The sequence below is a fragment of the Strigops habroptila genome, chromosome 22, assembly GCF_004027225.2.
Source record: "Strigops habroptila isolate Jane chromosome 22, bStrHab1.2.pri, whole genome shotgun sequence".
Lineage (NCBI taxonomy): Eukaryota > Metazoa > Chordata > Aves > Psittaciformes > Psittacidae > Strigops > Strigops habroptila.
In genome coordinates, this window is record NC_044298.2 from 2443921 (window position 1) to 2462125 (window position 18205).

An 18205-nucleotide genomic window follows, 5' to 3' on the forward strand; every position below is an offset into this window, starting at 1 on the left:
CTGCAGCAGCTCCGGCTCGTGCAGGGGGGGTGGTTCAGCGGAGCTGCATTGGGGTGAGACCAAAATGGGGCAGATTTGGGGGGGTTTAAGCTTGTTCCTCTTTCTCTTCCCCCCTCATGAAGGTTCGAACCCCCCTGACCCTGCCCAGGCCCAGCTCCTGGGGGGGTTTCCTGCCCCCCCATGGAAGGGAGAAGGTTCAATGAGCTCTTTTTCCATAGAAAACCGGGGTTTATTGCTCTTGAGCAACGAAAAGGTTCTTTACACTGTGGCCCTGCTGCAGAAGATGCACGTTCAGCACCTGAGGGTCACAGCACCCCCAGAAACCCAGCGTGGTCCAGTGAAACTGGGCTCATCCCATCCGCCTCCCCCCACCCTGCTGGCCCAAGGCCACAGGGATGGACACGGCTCAGTCACACCCTCGAGCGTTTCCCGTTGGAAAACCAGTGCAAAAGCACATCCCGAGGCTCAGGGTGGGCATCGCTCCCCCCTGGGGCCGCTTCAGTTCCGTGTCCATCTGCTCCCTGAAAGCCGAGTTTTCAAGTGATGGGAGAGTCGAAGCCGCTTCCTCAGCTTGGGAATGGTGCCCCTTGGGAATGCTGGACCCTCGGCAGGGAAGGGGGGCTCAGAGCAGCCGCCCGCGGCACTCGATGGCCCCGCAGCAGCACAGCAGCTCTTTGCCTTCCACGCTGCCCACTTCGTAGTTGTAATCCCAGGTCAGCTCCGTGCCTGCACGAATCCTCCTGCGGAGAGAAAGGCCAGGCTGAGGGAAGGGGCCATTCCAGACGGGAGGAGAAGCCGGAGCTCCTGCTCCCAACGCTCACATCTGCCCTGGCTGGAGCAGTCCAGCTCCCCCCCCAGGCCAAGGGTGAAGCAGGCGGCGCCGCTGCCTGTGGCTCCACAGGGAGCAGGGGGACAAAGTTCCCTGATGAATCACTCCCGTGGGGCTTCCCGCAGGAGACTCCACGCTCCCGGTGCCCAGGAGACACGTGGCGGCAGATCGGGACCTAACTCTCCCCTTCGGCAAGGTCTAAACCCGCTGCAAACCAGCCCAGAAGCTCCAGCGCAGGAGGGAGATCCTCAGCCAGCTCCTCTGTGAGGTTCTCCCCGCTCAGGCTGGGGTGACAGTGGGGACAGGGGGCACCCAGCCCCGTGCACACAACTCACTTGCTGGCGAAGAAGGCGACCCAGGGGAAGCGGAGGTCGTGGGTGTCCACAAAGACGTTCTGCACGAAGAGGTTGGGGCTGCAGCTATGCTGGAGAGAGCAGAGGCACCGTGAGCCCGGCGCTGGAAGCAGGCCCCGGCCCGCGGGAGCGGGGATAAACAGCAGCATTCCCCATGGACCGGCCCCGCTCCCTCCCTGCCCACAGCCAGGCCCGAGGCACAGGCAAAGATGACGCTGCTGAGGAAGGTCTGACTTGGCCGTCCCGGGGCCCAGTTCCACCCACAGGGGTGGATCCTCCTAACCCGGCTCTTTTCCCAGTTTTTAATGGGTTGGGTTGAAGGGACCTTAAAGCTCCTCCAGCTCCAACCCCTGCCCCGGGCAGGGACACCTTCCACCAGAGCAGGTTGCTCCAAGCCCCTGTGTCCAACCTGGCCTTGAACACTGCCAGGGATGGGGCAGCCTCTCTGGGCACCCTGTGCCAGTGTCCCAGCACCCTCACAGGGAAGAACTTCCTTATCTCCAACCTAAATCTCCCCTGTTTCAGTTTGAACCCATCACCCCTTGTCCCATCGCTCCAGTTCCTGATGAAGGTCCCTCCCCAGCATCCTTGTAGCCCCCTTCAGACACTGGAAGCTGCTCTGAGGTCTCCACGCAGCTTCTCTTCTCCAGGCTGAACAGCCCCAATGTTCTACCTGTTCCTGTCACCGTGGGGATGAACAGCCCCACCGACAGCACAGGTCACCCCGAGACGCCCCCTTGCTCCCCGAGGCGGCTCACGTTGAGGTAGCGGCCCAGGTTCCCCTCGAGCTTGGCATCGATGATGTAGCAGGACTCCTCCCCGTCGTAGAACTGCCGCGTGGTCCTGCGCACCGGCGCGCTCTCGCCCTTCTCGGCGGCCATGGTGGTGGATTTGATGGCGATGCCATGGGTGGACTTGAGGGCAAAGCCCCGGGTGGATTTCACAGCCACCTGCCTCTTCATGGGACCTGCCGAGGAGAGGAGACACCATCACCGTGGTCCCTTCACCTTCCCCGCACGAGGGGAGCCCCACAGACACTGCTTTCAAACGCCCCAGCCCTGGCAGTGCTCAAGGCCAGGGTGGACCCAGGGGCTTGGAGCACCCTGCTCTAGTGGAAGGTGTCCCTGGGTGAACTGGCTGAGCTTTAACATCCCTTCCAAGCCAACCCATTCCATGATTCCATGCAGCTTGGATCTAAACCCACCCTGGGCTGGCTCCGGGGCATGTCCCAGCTCTCTGCTTGACCCAACAGGACCACAAGGAGCCTCATGGTTGGTTTTTCTCAGCTCTCCACAAACACCCAGCACTTGGGGGCTGGGCTTTGCTGTTATGGCCCAAACCACCCCTGGGGAAGCTTCAGCCCTTGGCTGGTGAGACAAAGCTCGGAGGCACGTGGAGCTCACACCACGCTCACAGCCACATCCCCAGGAGCCCTTTGGGGTGGCTTCTGCCCCAAGCGTCCCACTGTGCCTGTTCCTTGTGCCCCCAGCCCCTGCCCCTGCCCTGCCGCCGTCCTCACCTGACCCCGAGGAAGGGTTCTTCTTCTCATCGCCCTCCTCCTCCTCGGAGCCCGAGGAAATGGTCTGGATGTCGTCGCTGTCGTTGGCGGTGCCCGGGGCCTGTCCCGCCGCCGCGGGGCCGTTCTCACCCTCGCTGTCAGTGCTGCTCGACAGGGTCAGCACGTCCTGTGCAAAGGGACCCCCAGCTCCCGAGTGCACCTTGGGGCAGGGAGAGCGTTTGGCATCGGTGAGGAAGGGAGAGACACCAGAAAGCAAAGAGCAGGCTCTGCCCAGACCCGGCGCTGCTCAGCACCGTGTCCCTGCTGTGGGAGCCAAGGGGCTACATCCCTTCACAACACACGGCCCAAACCCCACGTGGCCCCTGGTTCCGGGGCTCTCAGAACCATGAAAGGCCCCCAGTGGCAGAAGGAAATCAACTTCCCCCCAGGAAACCACAAGCACAGACCACAGCCCCGCGCTGGTGCCCAACGGGGAACGAACGTGCAGAGAAACAACCCAACGTAAGGTTCAAGGTCTCCCCTGAACCAGGCTGGAGCTGGGACAGAGCCAGGAGCACCCCTGGGGATTCCCAGCCCAGCCCATCCCCAAGGATCTCTGCTCACGTCCGTGGCGGGCTGTGGGGCGAGAGAAAGCCGTTTGCTCTGCAGCAGCGCGGTCTTGCTCGTCGGCCTCCGGATCCCCTCCAGCTTGGGAGGGCTGGGGTTGTATCCATACATCCTTCCCAACTCGGCCAGCCTGTGGGAAGAGCAGGTCACACCTGGATCTCCAGGCAGGGCCGGAGCAGCAGAGGGAACCGGGAGCTGGACAAGCCCAGAGGGGTCCCACCGGGCCCAGCCCAAGCTCTGTTTCCTCCCGCAGTGGTGTTAAACCCAGTTCAGGGCAGCCCTAAAGCTGCAGCACTTCATTATTTGGCAAGAAAAAGCAGGAAAATCCAACTTCAGGAACCTTACCCGGGAATTTTGGCTGCGTCCTCAGGTTCCTGCAGGGGGGAGAAGGACACACAGTTAAAACCTCTCCCTTCTGGAGCACCCTTCAGCCCTGCTGGGGTTGGGGTTCACCCCCCACACACCAGCCCTGCTCAGTGGGACGCCCAGGCCAGGGGCTGCTCCACAGGGCCAAGTTCTGACCATGGCTCTCCCATCCTCCGTGTCCCATACGCTGGGTCTTCACCAGAGCAGGGAGGGAGCACCCCCATTGCCCTGCCACCCCCGGCCCTGTCTCCCCAGCACCCCAGCACCCGGTGCTGGCTCCCTCTCGCAGGGCTGCACAGGCACACAGCACCAAGGGCCTGAGGGACATTTGGCTCATGCTGAGCAGCCTCTTTGCAGCCTCTTCTGCCCCAACCCGCTCCAGGAAGGGGACAGGCACCTCCTACCCCACCACAGCGAGCACAGGCCAAGCAAGCAGAGCATGGGGACACCAAAGAGCACCACAGGCGTGTTGTATGGGTGGAGAAGCCATTGAGCAAGAGCACATTGAGCTGAGGCCCACTGTGGTGGCTCCGTTTCCTCATCTCCCTTACGTCTTTCTTTGATGCCTTCAGCTCCCGATCCACGTCTCCCGGGGCAGCAGCACAGGTTTTCTCCCTCTCCCCTGGGATCTCCCCTTTGCTGGCCTTGGCTTCCCCCCCTTCACTCATCTTGAAGGAGGAGGTGCTGTCATTGTCCTGGAAGCCATCGGACATGCTGTTGGAGCTCAGCCACGACACCACCTTGTTCTTGGAGGTCTCCTCGGACACCGGGAGCTTGCAGGAGGCAGCCACGGCCGCCTCGTCGGGGTGCAGCTGCCGGGTGAGCCCCGAGTCCTTGGAGGCCGTCTCCGAGAGGCCGTTCTCCTTCTGGCCGCGCGTCTGGCGGCGCGTGGCGTAGCTGCGCCACACCGAGCTCGTGCTGAAGTCCTCGTCCTTGCAGAAGTTGTCGTCGGAGCTGTCCTCGTTGGACTCCTCCTGCTCCTCCGTGCCCGTGTTCTCCTCCTCGTCGTCCTTCAGGTCCACCCCGCTGCTGTCCGAGGAGCACTTGGCGTCGCTCTCGTAGCCCTCCTTGAAGTTCTCCACGCTCTCGATGTGATCCAGGTTGGCAAAGTACTCGTCCCCCATCTCCAGCCCCTCTTTGTCAGCAAAGTCATCCGTGAGGATCTTCCCTGGGGGGACGGAACTAAGCGTGAGTTTTCCAGGGATGAGGGTTCTAACCCAATGCACACCCATGAGCAACCAGGGCTGACACCACCTTGTGCCAAAGCTGGGCTGGGAGGGGACAATGTATGACCCTGATACTCGAGGTTATCTGAAGGACTTGGTGGGTCTAAAACGGGTCACGGAATCATAGAATTGGGTTAGAAGGGACCTTAAGATCATCTGGTTCCAACCTCCTGCCTTTCCAGCCCACACCAGATCATAGCACCCAGTGCTCTGCCCAACCTGCCCTTGCACAGTGCCAGGGATGGAGCATTTACCACTTTGGGCAACTGCTCCAGGGCCTCCCCACCCTCGCAGTAAAGAGCTTCCTTAGATCTACCTGAACTTCCCCCATTTGAGGTTGAACCCATCACCCCTCGGCCTGTTGCTGCATCCAGGTTTCTTGCTACAAGGTCCTTGCTAACACCCAGCATTCCAGCACGGCCACCTCGAAGCAGCAGCTCAAACGGGGACCCTGCCTTTGCCTCCGAAGGGCTGGAGGCGATGGCACAGCACAGGGGTGGTGGTGAGGGCGAGCAGAGCACCAGAACCCAGCAGTGTCCATGGTTTCATTCCAGGGCTGATGCAACCGCCCTGTGCAACTTCTGCATTTGGCTGGTTTGTGCCGATGGCCCCAGCAACCAGCAGGGAGTAAACAGGAACCAGCTTGTGTGGATTCAGGGTGTGCACAAACAGCTCTGGGGTCACACAGTCACGGCCCGCTTTGGGTGGGAGGGACCTTAAAGCTCCTCCAGCTCCAACCCCTGCCCCGGGCAGGGACACCTTCCACTAGAGCAGGTTGCTCCAAGCCCCTGTGTCCAACCTGGCCTTGAACACTGCCAGGGATGGGGCAGCCACAGCTTCTCTGGGCACCCTGTGCCAGCGCCTCAGCACCCTCACAGGGAAGAGCTTCTGCCTCAGAGCTCATCTCAGTCTCCCCTCTGGCAGGTTAAAGCCATTCCCCTTGTCCGGTCCCTACAGGCCCTTGTCCAAAGCCCCTCTCCAGGTTTCCTGGAGCCCCTTTAGGCACTGGAGCTGCTCTAAGGTCTCCCCTTCAGGAGCCTTCTCTTCTCCAGGCTGCCCCAGCCCAGCTCTCTCAGCCTGGCTCCAGAGCAGAGCTGCTCCAGCCCTCGCAGCAGCTCCGTGGCCTCCCCTGGCCTCGCTCCAGCAGCTCCACGTCCTATTTCATGATAAACAAAGCCCAGATCTCAGGCCTGACACAACCAGATCTTTTCAAACACTTATTCCCCCCACTCCTTAACTGAAACCGAGCAGATTTCTATCTGGATCCACGTGACTGCCAGGCAGGGCTGGCTCAACAAAGGCTTTTCATTCAGAGCGCCCATTTCAAAGCTAAGAGGTTTCTACCTGCTTGGTCAGTGGGGTGAGGTCCTACCTGCATAGATGCAGACAAAGGAGCCTTTAGCAATGTCATCGAGGCAGCGAATGCCCCAACCTTTGTTCTGGGTCTTGAATAACTGCAGCCGGACCTGGAGGCCGTGTTGGACCAAGCGGTTGGTGCACATGTTAACGTTGCACTTGCACCTCTTGTTGCACTCGTAAACTCTGAAAGAGACGAGAACAGAGACATGTTCCTTGATAAGGAACCTCCTGAGAGCTGCTGTGGCACCATAAATGACCCAAAGAGACCTGCAGCAGCGACTGAGCTCAAGAGAGCAAGGGAAGTGTTGTTGCGAGGTGCTGTGCTCACGAACAGAGATCCTGAGCCACGTGTTAACAGGGATCAAGGACAGAGGCAGGTTTGCACCATCTCCTTCAGGAAATAGAGTCACAGAACGGGTTGGAAGGGACCCTAAAGCTCATCCAGGGCAGGGACACCTTCCACTAGAGCAGGTTGCTCCAAGCCCTGTCTAAGAACTTCTTCCTAATGTCTCATGTCCATCTCCCCTCTGGCAGGTTAAAGCCATTCCCCTTGTCCTGTCCCTACAGGCCCTTGTCCAAAGCCCCTCTCCAGGTTTCCTGGAGCCCCTTTAGGCACTGGAGCTGCTCTAAGGTCTCCCCTTAAGGAGCCTTCTCTTCTCCAGGCTGAACAATACCCCCTCTCTGATAGCATCAGAGGCCAAGCTTCTGGGGCTGGTGTTTGTGAAGGAAGGAGAAGACGCGGCTCCGCTTACCCTGTTGGGAGACATTCTTCCAGCCTTTTGTGCTGGTATCCAGAGCTGGGGTTGATCTGCCCCCCCGGGGTGCAGCCAGTCGCTTGGACAGTCAGCTGGTGACAGGCACATTTTGATCTGGAGAGACACAGAAAAACCCCCCCATCCCTCAGACGTTACTTTTAGGCACCGGTTTTACAGAAAGGAGAAGAAAGCCCATCCTTCTGAACGGGTGGATGCAGAGATGGGCACGCACGGCTCCATCTGGGCTCAAACCTGCAACCAACCAGGGGCTTAAAGCGCAGAGCAGGTCCCCCTTGTGCTGTCGCCCCCCATCCCCTCCCCGAGGGGCCACCTACTTGTCTCTGCAGCCGTCTTTGCAGTCACAGCCCACGAGGAACTCCCAGCTGGTGTTGATGTAAACCCCTTTGCCTGGGATCCTCTCCTTGCTGTAGGCCACCTGAGGAGGTGGGGTGTTATCGATCTCATTGACACAGGACAAGGGCACGTCCTCCCTGCCCTTGGTGATGTCCGCGATGTAGTAGTAGGGTTTGTAGGGCTGGAACTTGCGATCCACCAGCACGTAGGGATCCAAGCAGAACATCTCCAGGAACAAGAAGTCGCAGTCTGTCTCGAAGAGGTAGCGCTCGATCTCCTGCATGGTCCGGAGGCAGAGCCCGCATGGCGTTTTGTAGAGCACGTGGAAGCCCATCTTGCGGTTGAGGCGGCGCCGCGCCGTCATGCGGCGGAAGTCGTAGAGCAGCGGGATGAGCAGCGGGTTCCGGCTGCGGTACTGGTCACCGCGCAGCGGCCGCACGCGCGACAGGCACGTGTAGCTGCACACGTGGGGCAGGTAGAAGAGCTTCTCCAGGGGCGCTCGGTACGAGGGCTCGTTGGGCACACGGTCCATCATGCCATGGAAGGCCTGCAGGGCGCTGCTGCCCGCCTGGCTGCTGGGCAGGCTGGCACCGGGAAAGGGATGCGTCAGAAAGCGCTTCGGGAGTCGGGGAAGGGGTTGGGGTGGAAGGGACCTGAAGATCAAGGAATGGGTTGGGGTGGAAGGGACCTTAAGATCAGAGAATGGGTTGGAAGGGACCTTAAGATCAGGGAATGGGTTGGGGTGGAAAGGACCTTAAGATCAGGGAATGGGTTGGGGTGGAAGGGACCTTAAGATCAGGGAACAGGTTGGGGTGGAAAGGACCTTAAGATCAGGGAATGGGTTGGGGTGGAAGGGACCTTAAGATCAGAGAATGGGTTGGAAGGGACTTTAAGATCAGAGAATGGGTTGGAAGGGACCTTAAGATCAGAGAATGGGTTGGGGTGGAAGGGACCTGAAGATCAGGGAATGGTTTGGGGTGGAAGGGACCTTAAGATCAGAGAATGGGTTGGGGTGGAAGGGACCTTAAGATCAGGGAATGGGTTGGGTTGGAAAGGACCCGAAGATCATAGAATCGTTGAATTCTATGGACCTTAAGATCATCCAGTTCCAACCCCCTGCCATGGGCAGGGACGCCTCATACTAAGACCATGGCACCCAAGGCTCTGTCCAACCTGGCCTTGAGCACTGCCAGGGATGGAGCATTCACCACTTCTCTGGGCACCCTGTGCCATGGCCTCACAGCTTCAAAGAGCAAAGGGATTTTAGGCCCTTCATTCCTATCAAAGCAGCTGCTGGTTACGCACCAGGACACTCCTTGGCTTTGCTGCTCAGGTGAATGAGACACAAACACCAGCATTCCCAGGGAGTGAGGCTGGCAGGCCCCAAAGGGAGCGTTACCAGCAGCAGAGAACACAACCACCACCCCCAAAATCAAAACTAGGGAAGCAAAACGAGCCCGAGCTGGTTGTGGTCTCAGACCACGGAGCAACAGCATCTGTGCTGTGGACTGGTTGCCACAAAGCCACTGCTGGGGAAAAGCCACCTGGAGATTGACTTCAACAGCAGCTTTCCTCTGAGCCTGGAAAGCTTGTAGGAACAGGAGCCCTCTAGCAATGAGCAGGGGCAGAGGCTTTGGCCAGGATCCCACGGGGGTAAATGCTGCTCAGAACTGGTAAGAGACCCCCCAAGCTCAAACGTAACGAACAGTTTTCTGGGAGGCAACACAAAGGGGAAGACAAATGCTCAGGACTAGATAAGCTGGCAAATAAAGAGCTCGGTCCGTAGGGAAATAAACCCAGCGAGGCCCCAGGGCTGCCCCAGCACCCCAAGCTCTCCCAGGGCTGCGGGGAAGAAGCGGCACTTACCGGTGCTGCGGGGCCGCAGCGCTCCTGCCCGCCCCAGCGGTGTCACCGAGGACAGGCGGGGAAGGGGAGGACTGCCCGGAGCCCACGGAGCTGGGACGGAAGGAGGTGCTCTTCTTGGCCACTTGCTTCCTGGCCTGGGCCAGCGGGCTGTCCGAGCACCTGCGGGAGGCACAGGGAAGGGGTCAGCCCCTGGAACCGCCTGCCCAGGGAATGGTGGAGTCACCAGCCCCGGAAGGGTTCCCAAACCGTGCCACGAGGCCCTCAGCGATACGGGTTAGTGCTGGGGAATGGTTGGACGTGATGATTGTAAAGCTGTTTTCCAACCTGATTGTTTGTATGAGGGTCTGATCTGCAAGATGCACGAGCAGCAGCGCCCCATCCATGAGAAAACAAGCAGGTCTTTTCCTAAGGAGTGTAAAAATCAGCCCATCTTTCTCCTACGACCCCAAGCAAATGCCAGCACACATTAAAAAGTGCTGCTGATTTGGAAGCAAGGCAGGAGGGTGAGAGGGAGTGTAACCAGGCTGGCCAAGGCCTTCATTTTGAAGAAGCTGGTCAAACCAGCCCATGGAGAAACCCCTGCACCAGCAGAAACAAGAGCTCACAGAGGCTCGGGCAGCACTGAGCAGTGGGAGGAACAGGAGCACAGAGGCCTCTTTTGTCTGTACAAGTAACAAGATAAGATTGTGCAAGGGAACAGAACACCATCGCTGACAAAAGGGCTTCAAGGGGCTCCCAAACTGGGATGCACAACCCCAGGGAGCTGGGAGACACTTGGAGGACACAACCCTCCCACCCCGAGGAACAACAGCAGATCCAATCCACTTACACCCATCGAACACAAAACCAGCCACTGCCTTCCCCACAAGTGGGAGAACACAGTCATGTTATCAGGGCACAAAGGGAGGGGACAGTGAGAGCAGGATGGGGGGGGCTCTTTCTGCAAACAGCTGCCTTCAAAGCAAAGCGTCAACACACATTGAGAAGTCAAGAGCAAGAGGAAAAAGGTTCCATTAATGAGCTTCAAACAGTGCCAAGTGGCAGCTCCCTGGCACCCCAAACTTGAGAGCGAGACTAGAGAGGGACTAGAACCAGCCCTTCCTCAGAGCAAGGCAAACACCAGCGTGAAAACACATTCTCCCAGTTTTAATAAGCTCAACCCGCTGTGCTTTTAAGCCAACAGTTCCCTCTGGGACAGCGGGGACACGGACATTGCTGCCCCCGTCACTGGTGTCCTTCAGCAGTTCGCTGTTCAAGTGCAGGGCAGGGAACCAGCTGCAGCGTGTGTGTCTTGGACTAGATGTGAAAACAAGAGCCTCAAGTCAAAGCCTTTGTGGGGAGAGGAAAAAAAACCCCATTTAACATGGGAATGGGAAATGGGAAAAGAGAAAAGAGATTGAGCAGCCTCGAGGGTGGCTGATCCGACTTGACCATCTGCAGGCCGTGTTGTTGCACATCCTTCCTACGCCCTCCTCAGCTCAGGGTGCCCGGGGTGAGGGCCAGAGCCCGGCTCTTCCTCTGCTCCCAGGGCCAGTGCTGCTTCCCTCCCACCGGAGCAGAGCTCCCTGCTCCCCAGCTACGGAAGAGAGGAGGAACAAGGCTGTTCTGGCTTCGCTTCTCAAGTCTTGGTCCGAAGGGCACAGGAGGAGCACTTCCAAGTTCAAGGGGCGGAATGGGTCCTATTGCACTGGTACTTGGAGAGGAACTCCCTCCCGAGGCTGGAGGCTGCGGGCAGGGGGGTTCTTAGATGCTGCTACCCCTAGAGAGCATCCAGTGAGTAAAGATTCACTTCCTGCACAGGTTCCTTACAGCTGGGACATCTCTTCTCTCCCTTCTGCCCAAGCAGCAGGGCACAGTTAGAGCAGAAGACGTGCAGGCAGGGGCCCAGGCGCCCATAAATTCGGATGGGGAATCCGCAGTGGTGACAAAAATGAACTGGGGCAGCATCTCCCTCCCCGTGCAGGTCCCAGAGCACGTGCCCAGGTACCCTGGTGGTCTCCAACACGCTCCCTTCATCACCAGGTTGAGTTCCTCCTTCATCCAGGCCTCCTTCAGCACTAGCCTGCACCTCCAGGAACGTCCTGCTTGGGCCCCTGGTAGCAGGAGGCACGGGTGTGACTTGGCTGTGGCTCAGCTCGATCAGGTTTGGTCCGTGACCAAGCACTGATCCCGAGTTCCCAGCGCCCCGTAAGCCATCGAGGTCTGCGAGCAGCTCAGTCCATGTGGAGGAAAAGAAAGCAGCCGGGGGCCAGGGCCTGGATCACGACACGAGGGAGCAATTCAGACTTTGAGAGGACAAGGAGCAAACGCTCCGAGTTGGAAAGACATCAAGGGTGAAGCTTTAGCCTTGAGGAAGAAGCTGCTCTTTGGCTCAGGGGGTGCTGGGCTCTCAGCTCTCCCGCCCCGTTACTCATCCAGCTGCCTTTCTCTAGGGTTTCCCCCAGAAACGTGACTAAAAGCCATTTGTGCAACCAGGAAACAAGTTAGTCATGGAGGAAACATGCACCTGAGGATGCCCCTATGCAGAGAGGGGGGTGCCTGAAGAAGCTGAGCACTGGGGATGAAAGGAGGCAGTGGTGGAAGCACAGGAGTGACCCGAGTACTTACTCCATCTCAGCAGGCTGTGGAGAAGCGGAGCGTGGGGCTCGTGAGGCTGCCTGCATCTGCTCCAAAGGCTTGTACTGGGTACCAGCTCCCGTTAGATCCTGGGTGTACTGGACCACGGGCCCTTTGCTCCTCACAGCACCTGGTGGGGAGGGGGAAAAAGCAGAATCTCAGCAGGAGAAGCCTCCCCCAGCAACCAAAGCCACAAGATATTGATTTAGTCCCCAAAGGCAACCAGAAGAGAGACATCTGTGGTTAACATCAGGTCGCAGGTGAGTGTGGAGTCACAGCCAGTCACCCAGGCAGATTCTGGCCACTCCACACAAGTGCAGTTTGGTTCTGTGGCATCTTTACATCAGGAGAAAAAGCCCACTGGGAATGTTGGATCTCCAGGAGTTCCACTAAAACCAACCCCATCAAACCAGAACCAGCTCCCAGCCCTCCAACACAAGGCACTCATCCAAACTCCAGGACCCAAATGAAAGGAAAAGATGCCACATACCCACATTGGGACGAGTTCTTGCTTGTCCACTCAGCTTCTTCTCCTGGGTGGAGGCTGTGGAGGTTTTCATGCTGAACATGGGCTCGAGGCGCGTGGAGCCCCGGTAAATCCACTCGCAGCGCTTGTCATCCTGCAGCAGGGAGAAGACAACGCTCACAGCACCCATGGCAAGAGCTGCCAGAGGGAGAACCCAGGCCTGGGAGACAGCACGGACCACAACCCAATGGAAAGGAGGCAAAGCTTTGAGCTGAAGGCTCCTGAAGACCATGCACCAAGGGAGGACAAGGGCAGTAACTCAGCACATCTGGGGAACACTAGAACATGCCCAATGCCAAGAGCCCAAACCTCAAACCTTGTTCTATCCTTAGCCCAACAAGTGACCACTGGGACATGCTTGGAGAAGGCTTGTCCCCCGGAAGACAAGGCAGCTCCTCTGCACAAGCACCCTCCAGGGCAGGGAGGTTACACAGTGGCCCCCCACCCCGGGGGTTTGCACTGGACAGGGAGGAGCCAAGCGGAGGGCACCCACTCCCCTGCTGGGACTTGCGGCACGTGAGCAAGCAGCAGCCCCCAGCCCCTGCTCAGCTTCAATCCTGCTTCGCAAAGCAGCCCTTGGATTAGGGCAGAAGCCGTGGTGAGGTGTTTGCACACCTGCACATGATGGATTTGGTTTCTTCTTCATGTACTGCTTTACAGTTCCACATCCAAAATGCTTTAAAGCGCTTTGGAATGCAAAGGGAAGAGTCTGACCTTCACATCAAGGCAGAACCTGGTGCTCTACCTACTACCTGCTTGCTCCAGGCCCCTGGCTGGTACCAGCAAGGAAACGGGACCTGATCAATCAGCTCCACCAGCCTCAAATCTAAGTTCATGTCCCCCCTTTCACGGGAGAAGGGGAATTGCCCTACCAGGAACAGGATCTTGACCAGGCTGCCATCCACTTCTTCCACTCGGGATTTCCACCAGGTCCCTTCCCACTCTGTTTTGATGAGCTGCCCGCTCTTCAGCAGCACCATGGGGCGGTTGGGGTAGGCTGTGATGTACTCCTCGATGAAATCCCGGCACGAAACATCCTCAATGTCTTCCCAGGTCTTTTTCACTGTTCCGAAAGGGACGGATGGAGGGGAAAAGGGATGGTCAAGGGTGAAAAACTCTCACAAGGAGGGATCCCAGATGGAATTTTACAGAAGAACATTCAAGTGGGGGGATTTTTGGTGGCAGGAATCCATGATGGTAATGCGAGGAGTCAGCACAACCACTCTGCCAGGGTTTCCTCCAGCTTCAGACACCAACACCTATGTGTCCCCTGTCTTTTGAACCCCACCTCCTCCACACAGCCACAGGCTCTCCATGCAATTCCCGTGTTAGGAGCCAGGAGGGGCAGAGCTCACTCACAGGGTCTGCAGATTGGGTACAGCTCCCACTCCTTGACATACGAAGCGTAACCATCATCGAAGAAGATGAGGAACCTGGCAAAGAGCAGCGTTGGAAGCTGGAGTTAGAAACACACCTGAATAAAGCACAGCTCCAATGGAAGAAAAGGAATTTCTGGAGCCTTTGGGACAAAGCAGCAGCAGAGGCTGAGGATGGTGACAAGGAGGGAGCTGGGGACACCTCCAGGGCTCCACCTGCAGCCAGGAGATGAGCACAAGAGTGCCCAGAGCCTGCAAGGCTTCTCCTCGAGTGCTTTGGCAACCACATGCTTCCAGGGCTCGTGTTTCCTCACACCGGCTTTCCTGCCTTGAGCGAGGCAGAGTTGGGTTTGTGTGATAATGGATGAATTACCAGGTCCGATTCATGACTCAGGGCCATGAGTAACAGCACAGAAGCTCCACCCAGAGCTCTGAGATAAGAAAGGCTGAAGAAACCACACTCACAACGACGTCCTCATCAAGGGCTGGAAGGAATTTAGCTCCCAAAGTGACAAACAGACCTTATATCCCTCCCTAACCAAATGAAAACCAAAGAGGGAGAGGGGAGGAACATGACGATGGGAGGGAACTGATACCTGTCCTTATTCTTCACGTTTGGGGTCTCAGCCACGATGCCGGCGTAGAGCCAGACCTGGTTCCCATCTTTGTATTTGGCCACGACCCTGCTGCCGACGTAGTGCTTCTCAGGCCGCGGGTGATAGTCATAAGCAATGTGGTTGCCAGAGAGCAAACTCTTCCCCTTGTTATCAAACTTCACTTTGTACTTCTTGCCAGCACCTGCGAGGCATTCCACCACGGCAAGATAAGGGATTCCAGCCAAGTCCAACTCCCAACGCCATTCCCAGCCAAAGGAATTCCTCCCAAAGCCTTTCAGGAACGGAGCTGGGGGGGAAAACAGGGGCTTTCCCCACTCCGAAGTGGGGTGTGAGCCCCCAGGCCAGCCCCAGCCCCACAGAGGGGACGTACCCACGCTCTGGATGGCGATCAGAGTGCCCTTGTGCCATGTCTTGGCTCTCTTCTTGCCCAGGATCCTCATGCCAACGTTGAGATCTTCATCACAGCTGAGATCCCCCCCTGCTGCTGCAGAGCCCAGGGGCTGGCCAGAGCCAGGACCTTCCTGAGAGCTCTGTGCATCTACCCAAGGAACAGCAACAAGGAATCCATTAGAAACCCCCAAACATTCCCTCTCTTGGGCTGGAAGAACATGCAGTGAGCTTGATGGAGGCACCTGGCTCTCCTTCCCCTCAGACAGCCCCAGGTGCCTCGGTTTTCCCGCACGGAGCCATCAGCAAGCGAGCTTTAAACATCATTACAAAGCTTTTCCCACGATGGAATCCACCCCCTTGGCTTGGCTTTGGGAAAGAGCTTCAAAAGCCCAGAGGAACGTGGAACCAACAGCTCCGAATGGCTCCTTCCAGCAGGGCAGGAGAAGCCCTTTTGCCATGCCTGGTCCTCCCCCACTGACCTTTCGGGGCGTCCTGGGCACTTGTTTTCTTGTTCACAGCATCCACGAACTTCTGCACATCCTGGGCAGACTTCCTGATGGCAGCCACGGCTTCCTGCAGCTCAAGGGAAGGAAAGAGGCACAAACCATGAAGAACCTTTTCGTTTCTTTGCTCCAAATGCCAGCAGTGGCCCGAGGGTGCCAGCAAAACCCCCACCTCAAAGCAGCCCCGAGTCAGGTTTGTCCCAACTCACCAGAGTCTGATCCTTTGTGACTCTGGAGCTACCAGTGCCTGGGTCTGAAGAGGGGGAAAAAGGGGTTAAAACATGTCAGGGAGGGAAAAATCCCTCCTGGTTAAGGCAGGGAAAGAAGAGGGAACAGAGGGAACCAGCCACCCCAAAGCCTTCTCTTTCCCTGCCCAAATCCACCCAGGCAAGGCTTTTCCTAAGCCACCCCTTCTGGATGCACAACCTCCTTCCCAGCATGGGGCAAACAGGCAGGTGGGAAAAGGGAGAAGTCCCTGGTGGATTCCAGGAGCTCTGGAATAGTTCTGGCTGCAGGACACACGAGGTGTCCTGGTGCTTCCCATCCTCTCCCACTTAGGGACCAGCTTATGGCCAGCTCCAGGTTATCCTGATCCTGATCCCTGTCACCCTCCAGCACATCCCTCCCCTCGGCCCCTGCAGTGCAACTGAACCGTGCTTCCAGCCTGGATCAACGCTCATGACATCGTCGTCGTCCTCATCCGGGATCTCAATGACTTCCATGGCTTTGGCAGCCAGCTCCTCATCCTCGGAGCTGCTCTCCCGGTACTGCAGGCCCAGCTTGGAATACAGGTCCTTCACCAGGCTCTCACACTTGTCAATGGCTCTGCGGGGAGGGCACAGACGGGGGGGACAAGGTGAGCACATCCCATAATAAGAGAAAGCAAGCACTGGGAGGTACCAGCTCAACGCGGACCAGGAGGGGAGGGATGAGCGGTCCCAAAAGGGCTGCAAAGCCACCCGGGAATGGGGTTATTATCCCTCGTGGGCTGTGGAATCACTGCGGGAACGGGCAGCAAAGGGTCCCTGTGCTCTGCTCCGAGGCCCATTCCAGCCCGTGGGATGGGGATTCCACGCTGCCCACCTGGAAGCATCATCGAAGAGCCTGTCCACGCGAGCCACCTCCTCTTCTTTCTGCCTCACGCACTTCTCGAGCTGCTCCAGCTGCTGCCTCCGCTGCCGCACGCACTCGCACTGCTCCAGCTCCTTGTCGATGAGCTCCTGCAGCTCCTCCATGGAGATTCCCAGCTCCTCCATCACCTCCTGCTGCAGCTCCTTCATCTCCTGGGAATCCATCCCCGCCGGCCCGACAGGAACCCCCCTGCCTCACGCTGCCCTGGAGGCGCCGCGCTGCCCTCCTGAGCTCTGAGTGGTGCTGAGCCACCAGGAGGGAAGGAACGCGGGCGCTGCGGGACACGCAGGATTGCTGCCGCACCATTCCCACAGGCAGGATGGAGCTCCCCGCTCCCAGCCCTCCCCCGGCTGGACCGAAGCGCACCCTCACCTCCAGCCCCACCTCAGCCCCTCCTCGTGCCCCATCCAGCCCCCCCACGCTTCCCTCCAGCCCCACAGTTGCCCCCCATCACCCCAAGAGCCCCGCTGCGCCCCCACCTCCCAGCACATCCCATCCTCACCCCCCTTCCCGCTCCCCCCCCAGCCTCTGCTGCACCCCGAACCCCAGTCCTCTTCTCCCCACAGCTCCCTTTGCCCCCCATGGTCCCACTTCACCCTCCGCAGGCCTCTCTTTGCCCCTATTCCCCTGCCCCACGGCTCCCTGCATCCCCACAGCCCCCCTTTCCCTCTACAGGCCCCACTTCTCCCCCCATAGGTCCCTCTTCACCCCCCATTGCCCTGCCCCACAGCCCCCTTTGCCCCTCACAGTCCTCCTTTGCCCCCTCTAGGCCCCTCTTCGCACCCATTCCCCTGCCCCACAGCTCCCTGCATCCCTATAGCCCCCTTTGCCCCCCACGGTCCCCGTTTAAGCCCCTTTTTGCCCCCCATTCCCCTGCCCCACAGCTCTCCATATCCCCACAGCTCCCTTCCCCACCATGGTCCTCCTTTGCTCCCTTTAGGCCCCTCTTTGGCCCCACTCTCCTGCCCCACAGCTCCCTGCATCCCCACAGCCCCCTTTGCCCCCCTCTTCCCCCTCCATAAGCCCCTCTTCAGCCCTCTTCCCCTGCCCCACAGCTCCCCACATTCCCACAGCCCCCTTTGCTCTCCACAGTCCCCCTTTGCCCCCCTCTCGGCCCTCCTTACCCCCACAGCCCCCTCTTTGCCCCCATTCCCCTGCCCCACAGCTTCCCTCATCCTCACAGTTCTCTTTGCCCTCTACAGGCGCCACTTCTCCCCCCACGGGTCCCTCTTCACCCCCCATTCCCCCGCCCCACAGCTCCCTGCATGCCTATAGCCCCCTTTGCCCCCCACTATCCCCCTTTAGGCCCCTTTTTGCCCCCCATTCCCCTGCCCCACAGCTCTCCACATCCCCACAGCTCCCTTCCCCCCCCCCAAAGGCCCCTCTTCACCCCCACTGCCCTGCCCCACAGCTCCCTGCATCCCCACAGCCCCCTTTGCCCCCCACGGTCCCCCTTTAGGCCCCTCTTCGCCCCCAGTGCCCTGCCCACAGCGCCCCTCCTGCCCCACATCCCCCCGCACTCACCGAGCCCGCTCCCGTCGCTGCGGCGGGACCCGGGAGGGGACCTGAGGGGAAAGGGGGGGCGGGGGGCGCCCTCCACACCGGAACCCGCGGGACGTCACGTCCGGTAACAGCGGCCCCCGCCGGCCCGTGGCTGCCGAGCCGCGGCACTGCGCGTGCGCCAGGGGGCGGGGAGCCAACCCGTAACGGGAGGAGGCGCCGTGCTGCCCCCTGCTGGAGCGGAGGCTGCGGGCGCCGGGGGGGGGCGGGGGCAATGGGGGGCAATAGGGGGCAATGGGGGATAATGGGGGCA

At 59.2% G+C, this 18205-nt stretch overlaps 1 protein-coding gene across 5 annotated transcripts; it reads right to left on the reverse strand.

Annotated features, from left to right (window-relative positions):
- Positions 1-207: 207 nt before the first annotated feature.
- SETDB1 (SET domain bifurcated histone lysine methyltransferase 1) lies at positions 208-18048 on the reverse strand. 5 transcript variants are annotated; one of them, XM_030473897.1, is made up of 23 exons: positions 17917-18046; positions 16345-16666; positions 15914-16086; positions 15471-15514; positions 15238-15337; positions 14739-14906; positions 14348-14549; positions 13735-13808; positions 13248-13438; positions 12340-12469; positions 11841-11979; positions 9558-9638; positions 9234-9392; positions 7349-7951; positions 7011-7127; positions 6272-6441; positions 4225-4841; positions 3653-3681; positions 3305-3437; positions 2702-2900; positions 1941-2149; positions 1165-1253; positions 208-740 (listed from the first exon to the last, which is right to left on the reverse strand). In XM_030473897.1, the coding sequence occupies exons 2-23, from the start codon at positions 16554-16556 to the stop codon at positions 623-625; spliced, it is 3957 nt and encodes a 1318-aa protein (XP_030329757.1). In that variant the 5' UTR covers positions 16557-16666; positions 17917-18046; the 3' UTR covers positions 208-622. The 5 variants fall into 5 exon arrangements, with proteins under 5 accessions (XP_030329757.1, XP_030329758.1, XP_032776264.1 ...); XM_030473898.1 differs by having other exon boundaries at positions 15238-15331; positions 17917-18045; XM_032920373.1 differs by lacking the exon at positions 9558-9638 and having other exon boundaries at positions 15238-15331; positions 17917-18045.
- Between the last annotated feature and the right edge of the window lie 157 nt (positions 18049-18205).

Bases quoted from the DNA above. Each gene is read 5' to 3' on its own strand.
- SETDB1 (XM_030473897.1), bottom strand. From the start codon at position 16,556: ATGGATTCCCAGGAGATGAAGGAGCTGCAGCAGGAGGTGATGGAGGAG. The intron at 7,128-7,348 runs GTAGGTGGCCCC...GTGTCTCTCCAG, and splicing joins AAAGACGGCTGCAGAGACAA to ATCAAAATGTGCCTGTCACC. The intron at 2,901-3,304 runs GTGAGCAGAGAT...CCCTGCCCCAAG, and splicing joins CCCCACAGCCCGCCACGGAC to GTGCACTCGGGAGCTGGGGG.